Source organism: Malania oleifera, chromosome 3, assembly GCF_029873635.1.
Source record: "Malania oleifera isolate guangnan ecotype guangnan chromosome 3, ASM2987363v1, whole genome shotgun sequence".
Lineage (NCBI taxonomy): Eukaryota > Viridiplantae > Streptophyta > Magnoliopsida > Santalales > Ximeniaceae > Malania > Malania oleifera.
Window position 1 is genome coordinate 110,281,396 of NC_080419.1, and position 22,472 is coordinate 110,303,867.

At 36.0% G+C, this 22,472-nt stretch overlaps 1 protein-coding gene across 5 annotated transcripts in view; it reads right to left on the bottom strand.

Annotated features, from left to right (window-relative positions):
- Positions 1–5,256: 5,256 nt before the first annotated feature.
- LOC131152273 (valine--tRNA ligase, chloroplastic/mitochondrial 2) overlaps positions 5,257–22,472 on the bottom strand; it is a 122,234-nt gene continuing 105,018 nt past the window's right edge. For 2 of the 5 annotated variants that reach the window (XM_058104053.1, XM_058104055.1), the window contains 10 exons: positions 22,120–22,230; positions 21,852–21,989; positions 16,189–16,239; positions 16,001–16,113; positions 10,283–10,433; positions 8,225–8,329; positions 7,996–8,097; positions 7,297–7,369; positions 7,002–7,168; positions 5,257–6,077 (listed from right to left, as the gene is read on the bottom strand). In XM_058104053.1, the coding sequence (XP_057960036.1) occupies positions 5,949–6,077; positions 7,002–7,168; positions 7,297–7,369; positions 7,996–8,097; positions 8,225–8,329; positions 10,283–10,433; positions 16,001–16,113; positions 16,189–16,239; positions 21,852–21,989; positions 22,120–22,230 (1,140 nt within the window). In that variant the 3' untranslated portion in view covers positions 5,257–5,948. The remainder of the gene's footprint in view (positions 6,078–7,001; positions 7,169–7,296; positions 7,370–7,995; positions 8,098–8,224; positions 8,330–10,282; positions 10,434–16,000; positions 16,114–16,188; positions 16,240–21,851; positions 21,990–22,119; positions 22,231–22,472) is intronic. The other 3 variants (XM_058104054.1, XM_058104052.1, XM_058104051.1) reach the window with 3 other exon arrangements.

The window sequence follows — 22,472 nt, forward strand, 5'->3', positions numbered from 1 at the left end:
ACACACACTTGTGTGTATTTTATTGAGAAATGATGAATTGTGAAACAGAGGTGTATTTTACTAAGTAATAATAAATGTGTTATGCAGATATGTTTTCATTGAGAAATGATAAAATGGGATATATACAGATATGTTTAAATCAAATGATGAGAGATGTGTTATACAGATATGAGAAATGAAATATATTGGTATGAGATGAGAATTGTGTAGAAATGATAAAAATTATACAGGAATAATAGAATGATACAGAAATGATGTGAACTATACTGACATGTTGAGATATATTGTTATAATGGATTGCCAATACTGAAATGTGGATATGAGAACCTTGATGGACCAGAGTAATTCTGAGAGCACGGTACCGTTGCTAGCATTGTGTTAGTGCAACCACACGGCTTGTATAGCGTGTGGCGTGGCAGTCGATTGGGCTACTGTGAAGGGTTGTGTTGTCCCCTAGAGTCCGAACTAGGTGTGGGTAGGCCAATCGTACTACAATTCATTGTTTTAATCTAACCGGGTAGGTCAACTGCGGTTAGATACAACCTTCTGGCCACACAACCCGATCATGTGGGGTGAATACATAACGATGTGAATATCCTTAGGGCAGTCATGAGCTACAGACATGACGTGTAAAATATATTGGTGGATGCTCATGAACTAGGGAATGTTATGAAAGTGAAAAGTGGAATGAACAACCATGGGTTATAGACATGACGTGCTATATGCTGGTGGACACCCATGGGCCGAAAAATGTGACTATGAATATGAGAAATAAGAGAATGTGAATTGATATGAGAAATGTACAGTCGTAGGTTACAAACATGACGTGCTATATGTTGGTGGACACCCACAAGCTAGGAAATGTGAAAATGAAATATGGAAAATGAAAGAATATAAATATGAATATGATTACGAGGAATAAGAAAGTACGTAAATAGTATGAGAATGAATAAGTACGTATATGATATGAGAAAGAAAGAGTATGTATATGACATGAGATGTGAAAGTATATGAATAAGAAATGAGAAATGAAAGTATACATATATGATTATGAAAATGATATGAAAGCTTATGAAACTATGCTTTACATATGTATATGATTTTGAGTACATATCTGTATATATTTTCCCAGCTAGTATATTCATTAAAATGGAATGTAATATGATGTGATTGAACTCATGTGCAACACACTGTAAATAATTTATTCCGACTTACTGAGAGGTGTCTCACCCAAATATCTAAACTTTTTAGGGAATCATGACAGACCAGTAGATAGAAGTCCGAGATAGAAGGGGAGTTGGTATCCTGATAGACAGGGTAAGTGTTTGAGTTGGGAAATGAGTTTTGTGAAATCTACTAGGATATTTTGTGAAGTTGTAGAGATGTATATATGTATGATAGATATATAGTACTCTAGTATCTGTATTCGAAATTGTATGTTAATATTGAATTCCGCTATTAGGTATGGTTGTAAGAAATAGATTGAATACCCAGTACCCCACTTTGGGTCGGATTATGTTAATATGGGATCAAAGTTTGTGATGTGGCAGATACTTGTTTATTATTATTTATTGTGGAAAAAAATGGTATAAAAAAAAATTAGGACGTCACAGTTTTAACATATTTATTTTGAAGTTCCTCATAAGTAGGCATACTATCACTACTAGAACTATCACATGATTCACTATCAGAATCATCACAAGATATATCACACGAATCATTGCATGAATTATTACATAAAGTAGAAGGGGAAACATGTACCTCTTCTTCATCGATTAAAGCAAGCAGGCACTGATTTTCTCCTTCATGAACGTTTGAGCTCGACACATATGGAGTAATGGACTCCTTTTCCTCGGTCTCTCCGTACCTCTTTTTTGCTTTTCTCCCATATAACCTTAACATTCTGACATGCTATGATCTCTTTAAAGATGTTAGCATCTAAAGCACAATAGAGCATGTTCATAGTACTAGAATTAATTTACAATAAATCAAAATCATGCTCATTCATTTCATTCTCAATTTTGGGAAACTCAACATTTTTAATAATTTTCATTGGGATATAGTTCCCATGAGCGATCACTTTCCAAGCCCTTCAATTAGTAGTTTGAATAAAAATAGTCATTTTTTGTTTCCAAATATTGTAATTTGCACCCTAAAATATTGGAGGCCTTGAACAAGATCGACCCTCACAAAACATGGATATACCATGCTGAGTCATTGCAATTTTTATGCAAATGTGGTTAAGCTAATTGCAATCGGGCTCTGATACCAATTGATGGGAATGGTGTATTCCCAAGAGGGGGGTGAATTGGGTTTTTTAAAATATTTTCGGATTAATCTGACCGATTCATCAATCTATATCTCAATCAAAATGTAAAGGCGTGTATGTAAAAATAATCACAGCAATTTGTACAATATACACATGCAAAAATTAAAGTGTGGTAATGTAAATGAGATATGAGAGAGAGAGAGAGAGAGAGAGAGAGACACACACACACACACACAGACACACACACAGACACAGACACAGACACAGACACAGACACACACACACACACACACACACACAGATATTTAACGAGGTTCGGCTATACCCGCCTATGTCATCGCCTTAGGCAAAATCCCCCAAAGATTCCACTAAACCTGCTCACTTAACCAGGTGGAGTAGAAACTGTTTACAACCACTCCTGATAGGATAGAGTCCTCCTCTTTAGGCGATACCACATGCCTAGCACAGTCCTTACAAGATGGAGCCCTCCTCCTCAGGCGATACCCCACGTCTGGTACACAGTTCACTATCCAAACCATAGGGATATAAAAGATATGAAAAATGAAATTTTTTGTACAATAAACAATGTTTCTAACAACCTGATTTGTACACTTCGAAAACTATACGCACTCTTCAAATGATTTGTAAAATGAAGCTCTTTAGAGTTAGTTTTCCTCTTAAAATATTTTTCAAATAAAGACTGAGAGTATGGAGTATGTTTTTCCTTAAGATTGACCTTTTACAAAATCAAAAGAGAAGCCTTTCAAACAAGTATATATTAATTCAATATATGCTCAAAGCTCTCTTGATTTACTCAAAGATTTTCTCCACAAACAATTTTCATTGATGAAGTGTATAGGAGAGTTTGATTTTTGAGATTTACACAAAATGAAAGAAAAGGCTCTGAAGCTAGACATATGAAATAAATATTAACTCAAGCCTTTTTCAAGAACCCCTCATAAATTTCTCCAAAAGATTTTTCAAAACAAAGTATATGGTAGAAATTTGATCTTTGAAATATGAAAGACAAGAGGGCTTCCAAGCAATATATGTATGATATTAAATATATGCTTAAGTCTCTTTCAGTAACTCACAAGTTTTTCTCCAAAATGATTTTTCAAAACAAAACTAGGAGATAAGTAATTTTGATCTTTGAAAGAGAGTAGAAAATGTGAGAAAGAATTACAGAATAATTAATAAAGCTTTCAATTGGATTCTCTAATCTTCCAAAAGAGATTTGACCAAGTATTTATAGGCAAATGCAATTTCTGACCGTTATATAGCCATTAGGCATTATAATATTATTTTATTTTGAATTTTGTAGCCGTTATATGCCCAAAAATTTGAAATCCCGAGAGGTCAGGTCGAATGGCCCTAGGGCAATTTCCTTTTTCGCGAGAAATGACCTGCTAAGCTTAAGATTCGGTTTGCCGGATCATAAGGTCGATCAGCTGGGCCAATTAAGCCTTTAAGAGGCCGGCCGACTGGGCTCTTATATAATTGCCCATTTGTTCAGACCGGTCGACTGAGCTAGCAATGCTTAAAAGTGGCCAGTATGCCGGGTCTATTCAAATTACAATTTTGGCGTTATGCACACGTCGGTCGACTGGCCCAAGTACTTATGGGAGGCCGATCGACTGGGCCTTTGTTCAAAACCTTATTTTTGGCCTTGAGAACACTATGGTTGACTGGGCCTTACAAGCCAATCGATTGGCCTTAAAATGAGTTTTTGGCCTTTGTCTTTGATTTCAAAACACTTCAAACCTTTTGTAAAAAGTTTAACTTTGAGTATAAAAGGTTTTTGTTGATTTTAGGGTTCTTAAGGTCAATCCTATGGTCATTGATGAGCTTAAAGATAAATTAAATGAAATGGATGCACATCCAAACCCTAATTACTATTATAACACAAAAATTACATAAGTCTTCTATCTTTGCTCTCAGGTGTCCATGGAATACGTCTTGGAATATGATCGTGTAGAAGCTGTTCATGGTTTCCATATTGCAGTATCATCTGTGCTTTTCTAAAATTTATCCTGTACACATTTAAGCACAACCATGAGATGCTGTTGTTTGTCATAATCAAAAGAGGAATATGACTCAAAAAATCAATTATTTCCATTTTTATATATTCTAATTAACATTAGTTATAATTTTCAATTAAAACTTTAATTAATTTATAATTAGAAATTAATTAGAGTTTCAAGTAAAAATTTACAATTAATATCTTTAATTAATAATTTATATATTTTCCAATCAAAATAATTGATGTTTATGCTATTTTTAAAATTTAAAATTTTATTTATTAATACTTTATTATTTAAAATACAATAGGGATATGTGATAAAAAAATCCAAAATAATGAGAGTAATTTGATTCAACAATTAAAATTCTTACAAAAATGGGATTCCCGTGAAACTTGTGGGAGAAGTGGATGCCCATGCTTATGGAAATCCTTTCATGCTTATGGAAATCCTTTCATTCTCAAGAATGAGAGCATTCCCGTCACATCACATTCTCATTCTCAAACAAATGTAGAATGAAACGTCATGAGGATCATATTACCGAAAATCTTGAAGGATGCCACAAACCAAACACTACTAATTGTGAAGATGTCCTTAGGAATCTTCCTCCTTCAAATTGTCACGGATGATTAAAAAAATGGGCCAAGATAACCTTAAAAACTAAAGGTGATCATGTAATTTGCTTATGGCTTGGAGTTTGGAAAACCAAGCTTTTTCATTAACCCTATATTAGGAATAGAGTTGAATTTGAACAAAATATAAAATAAAAGTATATTAAATTTTATTTAAATCTATTTAAATTCAAAAAGTTACTAACCTTTCAAAATTTCAGAATATATGCCAAAACTTTTTTTAAAAAAATATTTAAAAGGTATTTTCAAAATATATTTTAAAAAATAAAGAAATAAAAGCAGCTATTCACCACAAAACGACTACTTTTACTTACATTTCCTTCCACAACAAAAATTTGAAAAAGCAAACCAAGGTTGCTGATTGGGACACCGCCCTTTCAAATTTCATCACGACAAATGATAATTTCTGAGAGGAACAGTGGGTAAAAGCTGAGATATTTGTTCAGCCAAAATATTCTTTACAAAGTGACATAAATAATTGATACACAGAAAAAAGCCAAACAGCTGCTTCAGATCAATATTAGCAATGGGAATTTTGTTACAATTACAAATATAATAATGTACAGTTAAATGGCCACAGCTTCTATTGACACCCCCAGCCACTGAAGAAACAAATTTAGTAACCAAGTTTCGTCTTCATCCATCCAATGCTTCGGTACCACTGCTGCCAGGAACATGCCAAGGAGATGTTTGCCACACAACAGATGGTTTCAGAAGAGGCAGGTCTCACAAACTGTCCTTTGAATGAGTCTGCAGGGAGTGCGGCAGCAAGGAACATGCAAAGGAGATGCTTGTTAAAGACTAGTCGGCACAGGTATGTGTCCTCTGAATGTGCATACATGAAATGTGGAAAATAATAATTCACCATTGCTGGGCTGCAAAATTTGCATGCTAATAATTTGCAGCCTCAAAATGCAAAAGAAACAAAATTCGCATGCTTCAACCATGCGGTTAATAGGTCCAAGGGGAAGAGAGCATAAAATGGAAGACTTACAAAAAAATGCAATCAAGATCCACCAGTACAGCCTATTCTAATACCAAAACTCTGGATTTGAGAAAATCTAGACGATTTTGAGTTAGATTGATCTTCTCCTCTGCTTCTGCTGCTTTTTCTTGAACACCACGAACAACTTCCTCAGGAGCTTTCTCTATGAACTGCATAAAACAAAACACGCTGTTAATGAGCATAAAAAAGTGCATCCTTTTACAGCCACAACATGGAAGGGTATCTTCACCAAGAAAAATGGAACACTCAATGCCGTAGAAAAATGCTTTGCTGACCCTTTCTCCCAAAAAAACATTCGTTTTGTTTATACAAGTTAAAAGAATGCCTTCATTTGGCAATGCAGTCTGGTACATATTCATTTCAATCTAACTAGTCTTTTTATATTTGCTTGGTTAGTATTTTGAATATTTTAAGTAAATGTAATAGGGATTATGGAAAAGTAGAACTGGTATTTTGAAGCAAAAAATAATAGGAACTGATTATTCTTGTAAGTTAATTCCAACGTCTTTGCATATTCTCCCTACAACACAAGCATTAAATCAAAACATGTAACAGGTCCCCTATGTGATTTGCCTACTATTTCCTGGCTACAAATTGAGCATCATTTTTATAAATTTTGTACTCACCAAAAGCCTTTCATGCAGTGTAAATATTAAACATTTTTTGCATAAGCACCAAGGCATGATAAGGCTAGAATGTAATGTCTATTACAGTATCCCATATTTCCCACTAAAGCAGGCAAAGATGCAATAGGTTTGTCATGGTTATTATAAAGGGCACTCTGGTGCACAAAGCTCCTGCGTATGCGGAGTCCAGGGAAGGGGCGGACCACGATGAGTCTACAATACGCAGCCTTACCTTACAATTTTGCAAAAAGCTGTTTCCACACCACAAACCTGTGACCTCCAGGTCACATGGTGAAAAATTTACCGTTGCGCCCTAGGCTCCCCTTCACTTTCTCATGGTTATTATGTGTATATAAAATTACTATGCCTTTATTAACTCATAAACATGGTGAAGTACTACTAATGTATATACATGCATCAAAAGAAATGAGTGAACAAACATCATACATTGGAAGAACTAAGGCGAGATGCAAGTCCTTTATATTCTGTCTGCATCTTGGAAAGACGCTTAGAAAGGCGTTCGACTTCAGCAGATATATCAACCATATCAGCGAGGGGGAGATATGCCTCTAGACCTTCCCCTACAACGAGGTGGATTGATTGATTTGCATCCTCTGAAGCATGGTGTCACATCCACAAGAGCAAACAAAGGTTCAGTATTAAGCCAGTTGGCAAAAAATAAAAATGAATAAAAAAAATTCCAACCTTTTAATAGAAGTAAAACACAAAAAATAGAACATGCCTGGAGCTGAATTTGTAAAATGGATGTTTTGAAGATCTAGCCGGGAGAGAAGAGCTAAAACTTCTTTCTCTTTCTGCATCAAACAATTGGCAGATATTAACAAGACATGCCTACAATGCACATATCCAAGAATACAGAAGCAACCCATGTGAAATTGATCACAAAAAAGTTGTTTTTCCATTAGATGGTCTTTTAAACAACATACCAATATGACTTGATGTAGGCAGGGGATCATAGGAAAATATGGCATGGTATATTATTAAAATTTCCAAAAAAAAAAAAAAAAAAAAAGCAGTTAAAGGAGCATCAGAAATTAATAAATGTATTATGATCGTTGAAAGGTAAACAGAGTTTTGTGCTGTATTATGATGCGTGCAAAAAATGATCTGGATTTTAGTGAGCTCCATTCAGTTCACCAAACGAGAAAACCTGGGGCGAGAGAAAAATCCAATGCTCATCTAACAAAATGGAAGATAAGCATATTTTGGTTTGCTAGATGTCAGAGTGCATCAAATGATAAATTCTTCTCAGTAATTGAAATGGAAACACTTTCCTTCAGATGTTAGCATCTGTTTAACTCACAAATGGATTAATTACACCAATTTTCTACAGCCACATCAGATGCTCTGCCAAGAGTTGCTGTTTTAAATCCATAGGTGCATGGCAGAAAGGGGAAAAAAAGAGAAGGAAAATACATACAGAAATATACTGGATAACTTCTGCGCCTGCAACTATAGATGCAGATATACGTTTGGCAGGTTCGACCGAGTATTCCGCCCGGGCATTCCTGATAGCTCTAGTCTAAGAAAAGGAAAAGCTGATTATTTTAGTTGCAGGGAAGATGAAAAAATTTGTACAAGGGTTCTCAAGGAGCAAATGGCCAAGGACATATTCAGGGGAAGGACAAAAACAACTCCATTGAACTCACCAAAGCCTGTAAATTTTCAAATTTTTTAATTGAATTGGTAAGCCTTGGAAGTGAAGCCTGAGGCCATGGAGATACTATAAGAGCTTCTTTCCGATTGGGGAGTGCCTGCATATAATTAAAAAACAATGATTACAATCTACAAAAACAAGCATCAATCCACAAAGGAGACTTTGACAAGGATCTGGGAAATTCAACACACACAAATGGATGGGATACATTGCTTATCAGAGGCTGTGAACACACACAAGATGTAAAATACTACAAACACACAAATTCCAGAAAACAAAAGTCCTAAGTTTTGAGGAAAACTGATGCAGGAAAAAACATCAAAAACTACGTTAATAACAGAGCAATTCTCCACTACTTACATTTTTCTATCTCAATGTTCCTTATATTTTACTTTCCCACAAAAACCAGGCATGACATAACACATGAAAATTCTGCACAACCATAGCTTGTTCATTTTTGCCCAGAAAATCTACCACCAACAAGATCCATCCAATAAAACCATGTAGAAAATTCTACTAGACGGACACAGCAGATATGACACCAGATTAGCAATGAATTTAGATTTAAGTGAGAAACAAATGGTTTCACCGGAGTATCACTAAAACGATCAATCCATCCAATAAATTGATTGAAAGCCATCATCACATAGCATATTTGCAAAAAAGAAATGTATTCTTGTGTCATTACTCATTAGTAATAGACATTGTCAAACAATGACAATTATCCTTATCAAGTGTTAAAAGAAACTTCAGTGAGGGTCAGTTTCCCCCTCTCTTTTTTGGCTGAACTCCTTTATTAAAATAAAAGCTGGGTGTAATGCATTTGGCGAACAACTTTTTCAACCTTTAAAAAGCCAACATTTAGCTTTTCTCGAGGAATTTTTAAGGAGTTAAGGGTTTGAAGGTTTTAAAAGCTAAAAGCTACTTTGTTTTTTCCCCAATAAATTATTCTATTCCATTGGTGTCATTAGATTTTTTAAAAATATTTACAAAACTATGATGCATTAATTACATATTCTAACCAATTTAGTCAATTTAAATATTTTCAAGCATCTTAAAACTTTTTTAACCAAACACTCAAAATCAGCTCCTCATAGCAGGTCCTCTTTTACAGGGAGTCAAATAATTTTCAAAATGTTCTCAATCAGATCCATTTCTGTTTCTTCTCAAAAGTTACAAAGTACAAGGGTGAAACTAAGCCTGAGCCATGTATTAGATTCAAAAGTAGGATTCAAGATAAGGATTTATTGCAATTTTCCTATAAAAATGGAGAAAGCATCATTAAGGAAAAAAGGGACCATGAGAGGAATCTTTGAAATACAATAGAAAATTTCCCCATGTATATCTCAATGGCCTCCATCTTTAGAAGTGTAAACTATTGAAGGGGTTCAAACCAAAACACTAGAACTAAATTAATCCATTTCCCAAAAAATATAGTTTTAACATAAGTCAAAACTCCACATCAGGAATGAAACTCCTAGCCTTCTCCTTTGGTTTCCCTCCAAGTAAAGCTTAAAGTAAACATGACCAGGACCCAAGATGCTATTTATCATCTCCCAAAAACTTCAAGCTACCCTTTTGTAAATTATCAATATTCAACCTGCATGCCCAAGTCGCTTCCCAAGGGGAAATACAATTTTTAAGGACATTCAGACTACTATACAGCTTTCCTAAAAAAATCCAAAGTCATGACACAACATTGTACTGAAAATAGAAGCATAAAAAAGACCAAATCATGAAGCATCACTGGCAGTTACTTTTAATTTTACTTGATCAATAACACCTTCCCTCACAATTAGCCAACAAGCATCTGGAAGAAAAGATGAAACTTTTTGAAGAATTCCTTCAATAAAGTTGTAACCTGAATAGTTTCAAGGCTTGTCCAGAGTAGAAAATGTTGATGTGAATGTAGAACAGTTCATTAGTTATGTTTTGTGTTCGAAAAAAAAAAAAAGGAGTATTATGTATTAAAAGCCACCAAAACAATAGAAGACACAGTTAGAGAACTCCAATACAACACATACAATTGAAATACTAGAAATCCCATTACCTGCCATAATTCCTCAGTTACAAATGGCATGAATGGATGTAGCACTTTCAGAATGTTTTCAAAAACATATACAAGTACTGCCTGTGCCAGCAAAGCAACTGAATGATCCCCAGAGTGGTGGTAAAGGCGAGCTTTACTGGCTTCAATATACCTAAGGGGAAAAGGAAGATGTCAATGCAGATTTATTTTTTTATTTTTTTTAAAAAAAACAACACACTGAACTTCACTAAATAACTGCAACATAACCTAATCTATATATCTACATACGTACATATATATATGTTGCAGAATGTCAAGCTTATCATCTGGAGTGATCTGAATCATTGAATGCCTCTCAGATCTGACAGCCAAAAACATTCTGTTTTCATTAATGGCATTTCTGTAATTTTCAGTGATCTGTAATTTTATTCAGCGCTGGTTCTGTAAAGAGAAGGCTGAAAGTAAAAATTTCATTTGGGGAGAAAATTTGAGAGAATCAGGGAAAAAGAGAGGGGAGGCTGAGAGCTCTGGTGGGAGAATAGGGTTAGGGTTTCTTGGGGTTTTTTTCTTGGCTGATTCTTGGAGGAATTTGTAAAGCCTCGCAGGTTTGATCTCGTCTGTAACTCGTTTTCCACCATTAATGAAAGCTGCTCCTAGGTGAGTTCCTGCCGTGAATGTAGGCCTTTAGGGCCAAACCACATAAATCGGTTGTTGTTTCTTGTGTTGATCTTTCTCTTATATATCTTGCTGTATATTATCTTGTGATTGTTCGGTTGAGATTATTTTTTATAATCAGGCTTGGCAGAAAGCAGGTTTTGGTTTCTTCTGAAAAAAAAAAAAGCTGAAAGGAAATTTATATATTGAAATCTGATTTTATAAGGAGTCTGTAATCAGATACCACAACAATATATATATATATATATATATATATATATATATATATATGCATGTATGTATATATGTATGTATGTATGTATATATATATATGTATGTATGTATGTATGTATGTATGTATGTATATGTGTGTATGTATGTATGTATGTATGTATATGTGTGTATGTATGTATGTATGTATGTATATGTGTGTATGTATGTATGCTGCCTTCATTTTAGACTTCCAAACAAGATATTGAGTTTTATATATATATATATATGTATGTATGTATGTATGTATATATGTATGTATGCTGCCTTCATTTTAGACTTCCAAACAAGATATTGAGTTCTTAATACTGAAAAGGACCCTTGTGGGCTTCGGGGTAGGATTCAGTATATGGCCTCCTGGTGGGATTTTGCAGTAGGATGTTTCAGAGGAGTTTCTTTTTCAGGTTTACAGTGTGATAGGCTGGCTGCACTGTTTTGATATCTTATATATTTTTTGGGATATTTTTGATTTTTTTGTTTTTTGTTCTTTTATCTTATAAGGAGGATTCCTTATGCTTCTTTTGTACTTATTGTTCTCCTCAATAAAATGTCTTCTTTTTCAATTAAAAAAAGATATACTGAAAAGGAGCCTTGTTTACTAGCCTTAATAAAATCTCTTCTTATTGTTCTCCTTAATAAAATTTCAAGTATGTGTTTTAAAAACAGGTGAATAGCTAAGAGAACTTTACATCAAAATTTACAGAGATTCGAATTTTGAATTTGAGCATGAAATGTCATCGCATGATTGAAAATTAAAATTTATCTTCAAGGGACATACGACTATTGGTAGAAACTTCAACACAGTTTTTAATATTATGTCTTTTTGAAAAGTATTGGAAGACCCATGAAAGAACCCAAAGAAACAATAAAGCAATATAAGAAACTTGTTCCTTATAAAACAAGGCCCCCTTAGTAAAATTTCATTTTATCCTTTCTGTAGAGTCAATAGTTGCCAATGTTGTTATATTAACATAAGAATTCCAAATACTAATATTTTCTCAATAGCTATAAATCAGAATTCATAGTGGTGGTAACGAGCTCATGCACAAGTTTCTCTTGAGCAGAGTGGCAATCAGTTCCAATGTGTTTTGTCTGTTCATGGAAGATTAGATCCAGGAAGGACTGAATAGCTCTTAAGCTAACTGAATGCCCTCAATCAGGTGAATTTGTGGAAAAGGATTCATGTAGCTAACCTCACCTAACAGGACTTAGGCTTATTGTTGTTGTGATGGAAGATTGGATTGGAGGCAATATGAATAGCAACTTGATAATCACACATCAACTCCATTAATTGAGAATGTTGAGACTCTATTCTTCTAACATGTTCTTCAACCAAACAATGTTGACTCAGCACTCGACCTAGCCATCATAATGTATTTCTTACTCTTCCAAGAAACCAAATTACAACCAATAATGTGGATCCGCTGTTGGAAGGTGACTTGGCCTAATCTGCATCTGTATATCTCCAACTATAATTGTGACCCCCATCCTTATATAAGAAACCTTTCCTAGGTGCACCTTTGAGATATATCAAGATGCAAATTACAGCATCCAAGTGACTTGTTCTCGGAGAATCAAGAAATTGACTCACAATACTTGTTATGAAAGATATATCTGGTTTAGGACTATGCGATAATTCAACTTTTCAATAAGTCTCTAGTACCATCCTGGGTTAGGCAACAAATCACCTATATTTGACCCTAACTTACTGTTAGGATCCATGGTTAACTTACTATTAGGATTCATGGTTGTATCAACAAGTTTGGTTTTGAATAGCCTAGCCTCATCTAAAAGATCAATAACATACTTCCTCTCTGACAAAAAAGGTTCCCATACGAGATGTGGGTACTCTATACCCCAAAACTACTTTAATGGTCCTAAATCTTTGGTCTAAAACTAAATTTGTACAAAATTCTTTAGGCCTTCAATAACTTGATCATTATCACCACTGTTCACAATATCATCCACATACACAACAAGAAGAGTACTACTGAATAGAGTATAAAGATAAAATAGAGTGAGCTATTGCACACCGTCAGTGGTCAAACTCAAGTACTATAACATTGAATTGATCAAACCTGCTCAGCAAGACTGTTTTAAACCATATAATGATTTCTTGAACCAACAAACTAAGCTAGACTCCCTGCAACAAATGCAGGTGGTTTCTCTGCATAGGTTCCTATTGAATATGACTAGTAGGAAGGTATTCTTCGCATCTAAGTGATACAAAAGCCAGTGACAAGTGGTGTCTTAGGGAGATGAACAAGAGGCAAGTGATGTAGGACAAAAAGCAAGCCTTTGGGAAGATCCTTGTTGGAGAATAATTAATAGGAATTACGGATTGTTGGGTTTAGTTAGTAGTTTATTATCTGTTTAGTTCAAGTATAGTATTATGTGTATTTGGAGACTTGCTTGTAATATTTGTGTATTTTAAGGGTATGTTTGTAATGCAAAGTAGTTTTAGGGGTTTGTGTGTAATTTAATGTGAAGAGGCTTTCTTATAAATAGTGTATAAGTCATTTTGTAGGCGGTTGTTGATGAGTTTCAATTGAAGTGAACACGAGTTTCCTCCCTATATTGCCTCTCTCCTCTCTTCCCCTTCCTTCCTGTCTTCAATTTCTTCAAATCACTCCCTGGGTGCAGATACTTGATGCTGCTCCTGCATCAACAACTTTGACAACTGGGAGAATGTGTCTGAATAATCCAAACTGTACACCTAAGTATATCCCTTAGCAACAAGAGATGCCTTTAAATGAGCCACAAAACCATTATGATCGATTTTCATGGTATATGCCAAGCAACAACCAACCACAGATTTATCAAAAGGAAGGGATACCAATTCCCGAGTATTATTTCCTATAATGCACACATCTCTTCAACCATTGCAGTCCTCCATTCAGTGCAAGCTAAGGAAATAGATTTAGGAAGAGCAGCAAAAAGATAGAATACTAACGAAACAATAATATAAGGGTGACAAGAAGTCATAGCAAACAAGGTTAGAGATGGGATGCTGTGTACAGCTGCATATATGTTTTTGGACAACAGTGAAAGGATCAACATCGTGGGAAATCAGATAAGAAAACAAAAGGCATAGCTGTGGAAACTGGAGGGGGCTCTCCTCCTTTGAGACTCATTGAGGTCAGAACCACTCATGGACGGAGAATAATATGGTGTAAACTCAAAGAAGGTAAAAGAAGCAATGCATAATAGGACTATAACAAGGATATCCATTTTGAGCACACAAGTGACCCAGAAAAACACATTTTATAGCACAAGGATCCAACTTATACACCCTGGGAGTTAATTGATGAACAAAGGACACTCACCTGAATATACAAGGAGGTAAAGAGAACAAAGGAATCGAGTAGATAATTTTATCATTCAGAACAGAAGATGGCATTCTGTTGATAAGATAGCAAGCAGTAATTTCAGTATCACTCAAACACTTTAGGGACATGCATCTGATAAAATAAGGTAGGGGTGACTTCAAGTAAGGTAGAGGTGACTTCAAGGCTATGACTACCTTTCCTTTTTGTAACCCCATTTTTCCGAGTGCGAGCACAAGATGACTAATGAACGAAACTGAGTCAAATAAATAGTGAACTGGGTTAAAGCACACTTTATCATTATCATTTCAAAGTATCTGAACATTCAAATCAAATTAAGTCTTTATTTCAGAACAAAAGGTACAAAAGATATGAAATAACTCAAAATGAAATTGAGAAAAATCATCCTTGAATAATCATCAAACAAAAGTTACATGATTGTGCATATTTTGTTAGAGGGTGATCCAAGCCAATCTGCATATGTATAGGCCCTAAACATGAGTGTGGTGCCAATTTAGAAGTTCATGTAATTCAGTTAGTCTGTTTTCATGAACTAACATGAAAGGGCTTATTGCTTGTTTATTGACAATACGATGATAATATCCCAATAGACAAGACACACACTTTAGACCAGATGTTGAGCTCAAAGTAGGAACCAATTGTTTTAACTTTGTCCAACCAAGGCGACAAGGATTTGGCATGGTGTAGCAGTAGCAATGTAGGCAGTAGAAGGGGATAGCGACTAATAGTGTAAAGAAGATGAGCATCACGTCCTCCATCAATGTGGAGTGGAAGCTCTGGTGATGGGAGGGTTTGACCGACACGTGAAGGTGTTTGGGGAAGCTCTGAAATGGGAGGGTTCAAGAGATCGACAATGTCTATGCTTTCGTGTTGGTTGTGCATAATCAATGGGGTTTGTGTTTCTGAACATGCTGCGTTGTCTATGAATTTTCCAGTGACTGCTGGATTTTTGGCGGCTCCTTGGTTGGTTTCAGGTTTGCAGTAGTGATCACAACTCTCCGATGGTGGTAGAAATGCATAAGATTGGGAATTTAGGGCTCCGTTCGGCAGTGGCAGGGGCACTTAGGGTTTAGGTCTCAGGTACATGCTCTAATACCCTGTTAACAGAGTTAAGTAAATTGGATCGCCTAATCACAGCAGCAGGTCTCCATCTCTGTTTCTAATGTGTGTCAAAACATCCTAGGGACCGTACTACCTTACCAACTCATGCTTCCCAACGTAAGTAATATGACTAAATAAAACCAGTACCAAGATCCTTGTTTGTTGTGTCTTTAATAATCTATACGACTATGTCACATAAGTGCAACTTTATCCAATTTCTGAAAAGAGAGCAAATAAATCATTCTTAAATCGAAGTAAACTTTTCATTAGACATTAAATACTGCCATACAAGAAAACAAAAAAAATGATGAATATCTATAGAAATATGCAAACATATTTGAGATACCACACACACACACACACATACCAATCAGCAAAATCACCCCAAAAGAAATCATATGTTTCTCTTCCAACATCTCCAAAGAAAAATTTATCATAGCTGGTGGTGACCATGTCAATTAGCAAGTGAAGTTTTGAAACCTGAAATTTTTTCAAGATCATTAGTAAAATACAGACACATGATGCAATGACAATGCATCATATTAATTGCCTTACCACCCAACATTCTGGTGTAGGTAGCTTGTGTAGATACTCATCTTTATCAAACTGGGGGAGAAAGATTACTTTAGGTTAGAGAACAGGAAGATACTGCAGTACAAATGTTGCTAAAGCAGAATGAAGTAAAAACCCTACATAACTCAATAATCAAACACATGCTGAAAATAGTGGCAAAAAGGATGTTACAAGCAACTGCAATTATATTCCTAATCCAGTGTTAGCTTCACAACTTCATCCAGTGCAGGGGCCACAATAGATGGTCAAAATACTTTCTAGGACCACTATTTCTTGTTTCTAGATTGGCTCAATGTTACCTAGAATGTCGAACGTTCTGGTTTGCAGAACAGGACTAGAATCGCAAGATGGAACATGCTCTCAAATGTGGAATGTTAGAGGAATACTCAATTGGACATATTGGTAAAAAAAGTGTAATGGCCTTGTACATTTTGGAGAGGATTTTGAGATGTGTAGAGAATGAGAATGAATCAATTGTGTTGGCCTCACGAGGCTTATAATCTTATTTTGATGATAACAAATCAAGGGAAATTAACGTGTTTTGGTTAAAGTGATGATGTTTCAAGAATTAAGCATTAAAGCTCAAAATCAAGAAATCACAAGTGACATTGAAAGCCTACATTCCAAACAAGTGATCAAAAGAAAGCTCAAACGATCAATGAAAGACAAATCTTATGAAAGCTTAAAGAATATTGAAGATCAAGTTAAGATGGACCCAAAGAAAGACATACATGAAAACTTCGTGTTTAGAAAGTTTTAAAAGTCTTAAGGAAGTCTTATGTAAGTACTTCATTTAAAGTCAATATGGATGCATTGAAGCTCATTAGGGTTTATTATTGACTTAGAGATCAAATTTTGAAAACCTCGGAAAATATTTTCAAAAGTCTCAAAACAAATTGGCAAACGTTTTTGGAAACAAACATAAAAGCATGAATTTCTAACTGTCCAGGCGACTGACCCATTCTGGTCAGGCGACTGACAATTTATACTGAATTAATTTTGGAAGACCGAATAGGCTCAGTCGACTGACCCCCAAAAGCCCAGGTGGCTAACCCCATTCTGACTTTGTTTTTTCGCTGAAAATCAAAGCCCAGGCGACTGACCCTGATAAGCCCAATCGACTGGACTTCGTAATGGCTACTTTTTAAAGCGAATAAAGAAGTTTCCAAAAGTGTTTTCTTGGCCCCCAAACAAAGTAAAAACTTGGGAAACACTCCAAGTAACTTGGGGAATACGAAATACTACTTTTTCTATCTATAAATACATGATTAAACCCAAGAATCAAATACAACTACTCACAATCAGCAATCAAAGTCTATAATTCTTATACTCTTCAAAAGCTTTCTTGCTCACACATCTTTGCTGAAGTATTACTGAGTTTCTGCTGATACAACCACATGGTTCTTGTGCTCTTACTGAAATTTTTCAATTTAAAGAAGTACCCGGTGATTAAATTCTTGAGCTTCAAATTCATTCTTCATTGATATTTAAATTGAAGTATATTAGTTGTGCTCTAACTTGTACTAATCAGCTCTGTTTTGAGAGTGTCTTTGTACACAAGAATTGTTCTTGTTCTTAATTTTTTTTTTGATGGTTTAGGTTTGTTGGATTACCGAGCGTGAGATATTGCTTGGAAAGGAGGGCTCCATCCTACTTGAAGGAGTGTGTAAAACAATTTGCTCTGCCCGGTTAAAGAAGTGGTATAGTGCAATCCTTGGGTGGCGTACCTAAGGTGAGGACGTAGGCGGGTATAGCCGAACCTCGTAAAAATCTCGGTGTCATTCTCTTCCCTATTTTCCTTAAATTTCAGCACATATAAACTGCATGGATGCTTATTTAAATTGCTGGAAACTATCTTGTGATTGGGAATTGCGGAAGCCTTAAAAGGGGAGTACGTTGATTGAATCTTGCGGAAACCTTCTAAGGGAGTACGTTCATTATACATGCTATTCATCAACTACAGTTAAATATCAAAGGACTGAATTTGGAAGCCTGCTGAATTTCTAAGTTTGATTCTTATTTAAATTAGCATACTATATTGTTTGTTGGATTGCCATTGTCAAAAGGATTGTTGGTTGGTCCTATGAGATTGCAAATCAATATAATTGTAATTGTGTGATTGCTGAATATTAATTTGTTGGGATTAACTCTTAACTAAAGAAACTTGTAAAACAAAGAGGTTTCAAAGAAAATTTTAAAAACCCAATTCACCCCCCTCTTGGGGAATACACCTTACTTTTCAAATTGTATATTCAATTGTGTATTCTTTACATACTCGGGTCCCTATTTAACATGTACATAGAGAATAAAACATGGAAAAACAAAAGAAGACACAACTTGCAGTTGAGATGTGTGTTTAGCTTCGGTGAGAGGTCTCAATTTATAGCCTCTGGTTTGTGGCAAGATCTCATGGTAGGTGGTGGTGGCTCACCTACGATGGTAGGTGGCCGTCATTCACCAACCATGGCCTTCGTTCACATTGCTGGCCGTCATTCACTAACTGTCGCCGTCGTTCACACTACTAGCTGTCATTCCACACTCCCCCTCAAGTTAGATCATAGATATTGATCATGTTCAACTTGCAAATAAACTCTTCAAAGCTAGATCTCTGTAATCCCTTAGTGAAAATATCTGCTAATTGTTCTCTTGTAGGGATATAGGTCATGCAATTTGTCCCCTTCTCAATTTTCTCCTTTATAAATTGTCTGTCCACTTCTATATGTTTAGTCCTATTGTGCTGAATAGGAATATTAGAAATACTAATGGCGGCTTTGGTGTCGCAATAGAGTTTGATGGGGAGCTCTACTATGATGTGTAGTTCTTCCAAAAGTTTTTGTAACCATAGCCCTTCACACATCCCTTGTGCAACAGATCTGAATTCAGCCTCAGCACTGCTTCTGGCTACCACACTCTGCTTCTTACTCCTCCATGTTACTAGATTTCCCAAAACATAGGTATAGTAGCCGATAGTAGACATCCCGTCTTCTGCTGATCCTACCCAATCCGCATCTGTGTAGATCTCTACCTTCTTACTGTCACCTTTCTCGAAGAATAGTCCTCGAAGAATAGTCCTCACCCTAGAGAGCCTTTCAGATATTTGAAAATCTTATAGGCGACCTCCATTCCCAAGAAATGTCGCATTTGACCTAGGTCTTTTACCTCAAACTCCGTGGCTAAGATCTTCTTCAATCTCTCCACCTCTCTTGTTTCATCTCCAGTGAGAATGATGTCATCAACGTACACAATGAGGATGGTCCTTCTTCCCTCATTGAACTGTTTGAAGAACATAATGTGAACTGACTGCCCCTGTCGGTATCCTTGATTCTTTATCACCTTTGCAAATCTATCAAACCACGCCCTCGGTGATTGCTTGAGTCCATACAGAGATTTCTTCAATTTACACACTGGTTTCTTCTCCCTCCTTGCAAAATCCTGGTGGTAGCGTCATGAACACTTCTTCTTCTAGCTCACCATTTAGAAAAGCATTCTTGATGTCAAACTGATGGAGTGACCAGTCCAGGTTTGCTGCCTGTCAAGGACAAGAGAACCCGTATAGTGTTCAGCTTTGCTACTGGTGCAAATGTCTCGGTGTAGTCAATACCATATGCCTGAGTGAACCCCTTTGCCACAAGGCGGGCTTTGTACCGTTCTACTATGCCATTAGCCTTGTACTATACTGTAAACACCCACTTATAGCAGCCCACTAGTTTCTTCCCCCTTGGCAAAGTCATCACCTCCCAACTTCCATTCTTTTCTAGTGTCCTTATCTCTTCCATCAATGCCTCTCTCCACTCTGGAATTTCCAAGGCTTCTTGAATGTTTTTAGGAATCAGGATTTTGTCAAGGTTAGGAATAAAAGCATGACACTTGGCAGAAAGAGCATTGTAAGATACAAATTTTGAGATATGGTGGAGAGAGTACATGAATGAGGTTGTTTTCTAAGAGCAATGGGTAAGTCATGTTTTACCTGGTCGGGATTGGAGTCAGACTCATGAGGAGTTGGAACTATCACCGATTCTGACTCTTTTGGTGCTTCGGAAGTGAGTGTCTCATTGGACTTCGATTTTGGCCTCCTTGAGTAGAAAAGTGTTTCCCTATTTGTTTGTATTTCCGCATCTTCCCCTGAGTTCAAGTTTCCTTCTGTACTAGGCGAAGGAGTGGATATAGGGTATGGAGTGGTCTCAAAAACAGCAGTATTGAAGTAGTTTGGGTTTGAGGGTCGAGCTTTACTCAAGGACTCACCCTGAAGCGAGTAGTAGGGGGTATGTTCAAAGAAGGTGACATCCAGGCTAACATAGAGTTTCTGGGAGATCGGGTCATAGCATTTGTAACCCTTCTATGTGGGAGAGTAACCAAGAAAGATACATTTAAGTGCTCTGGGATCCAATTTGTTTCGCTTGGCGTGTGAATGTGGACAAATACAGTGGACCCAAACACACAAAGCGGAAGATGTGAGCCTAGCCTAGAATTGGGAAAAGTCTCTTGGAGTTTTTGGAGTGGAGTTGCAAAGGATGGTACTCTACTAGGCATTCGGTTAATGAGGCATGTGGCTGTCAAAATCGAGTCACCCCAAAATTTTGTTGGCATGTGAGAGGTGAACAACAAGGCATGAGCAACTTCAAGGATTCTAGGTTATTGTCGAGTTCATAAGTGTCTTAATAAGTAAGAGTGGTAGTATAGGAAAAGGATGATAATTTTTGGGAGTTTGATAATGTGTATAAGCAAGTCTCAGGAATGTCCTTAGAAAGGTGAACATGTGGAACAATATTTCCATTTCAAAACTGGAGGATTTTCTTTTTCTCTCCCTTATTGCAAGGTATCATGGACAAAATCTAGTTTTCCATTTTTCTCATTTGTGGGAGCAGCCACCTTCCAACCATCCCCTCCTTTTGAGAGGAGGATGATAGCATGCAATCAACATCACTAATTTAGCGGTTCAAACTGATTTTCAAATGCCAACCAATATGTTGAAAGTTTCATTGTACAAACATCTGTATCAAGAAAGATCAATAATTACCAAATAAGAAAACAAACAGAAACATGGAGAATTTAGATGAAACAGAAAGTTTAAACATGTTTTGCGGACATTAGAGCACAGTAAGGTGAAGAAGTACATTTACATAAAATAAGGTAATGTAGATGAGTCTACAAGGGTGCAAATACACACACCCCCACACACAAACACATAGAACATGTGCATGTAGCAATATAGAAAGTTATTAAATATTTTAGTGCTAGGTAACAAAAAAACGTGAAAACTTATAGACAAATAGTAGAAATTTAAAGGAAAGGAAAGCAAACCATGCCAAATTTGTGGGTGCGTGAGTGTGAGTGTGTGTGTGCATGTGTGTGTTTTGAGAGACGAGAGATTTAAAAACTATATGCAGGCAATCATCAGCTGCTTCAGTTTTTCAGTTTCATCCATATACCCACTACTCCAACATAATCCCTCAAAAACTAACCTGAGACCAGGAAACCATCTCTCAAAAAAACTCCATTAAGCACTTGTTAAAATTCACTTCGATAAATAAATTATTAATTTGACAGCATACTTGTCATAGTTGCCATCCCAGTATACCTATAGAAGATTACAAACACTAGAGAACTACATTTCACTAACCTTGAAAAGTAAGGAATTAACCAACCTTGTAAGCCATTACATTTTCCCAGGCAGATATATCACTTTGACTAGGCAAATTCTGCAGTATAAACTTGCCAGCATTCCATAATTTGTTAGTGAAGGCCTTGTTAGATGTCAACCTCTCAGTGGATAAATTAAGGTCCTGGAAGAAAGAATGTGAAATAAGTTCACATATGAACACTTTAAAAGAGCAGCAACCAGCCGCATGCACAAGCACCACAATGTGGACATAAAGCCTAGAAACAGCAGCCCCAGTACAATTTAATACTAACCTGTCCTGCAGTTCCTAAAGCAAGAGTGAATCGTAAAGCATCAGTGCCAAATTCCTTGATTGTGTCAATTGGATCTATAACATTTCCCAAAGTTTTAGACATCTTTCGCCCCTGAAAAAAATTGTAATATAGTTAATCGGAACAAGCAAACACATGCACATGAAAGAATATCTGTTGATGGCTATTTAAAATGAAAGATTTCTTTTTTTAAAGTTTTGTACATTAAAATATGGGCATTGGTTCTTCACTTTATGTAAATATTCACTCAATATTGGCATTTAACAACTAGACATTAATGCTCCTTAGTCCTTGGTGAAATTCTGGAATTCAGCAACATAAAGGGCATAATTACA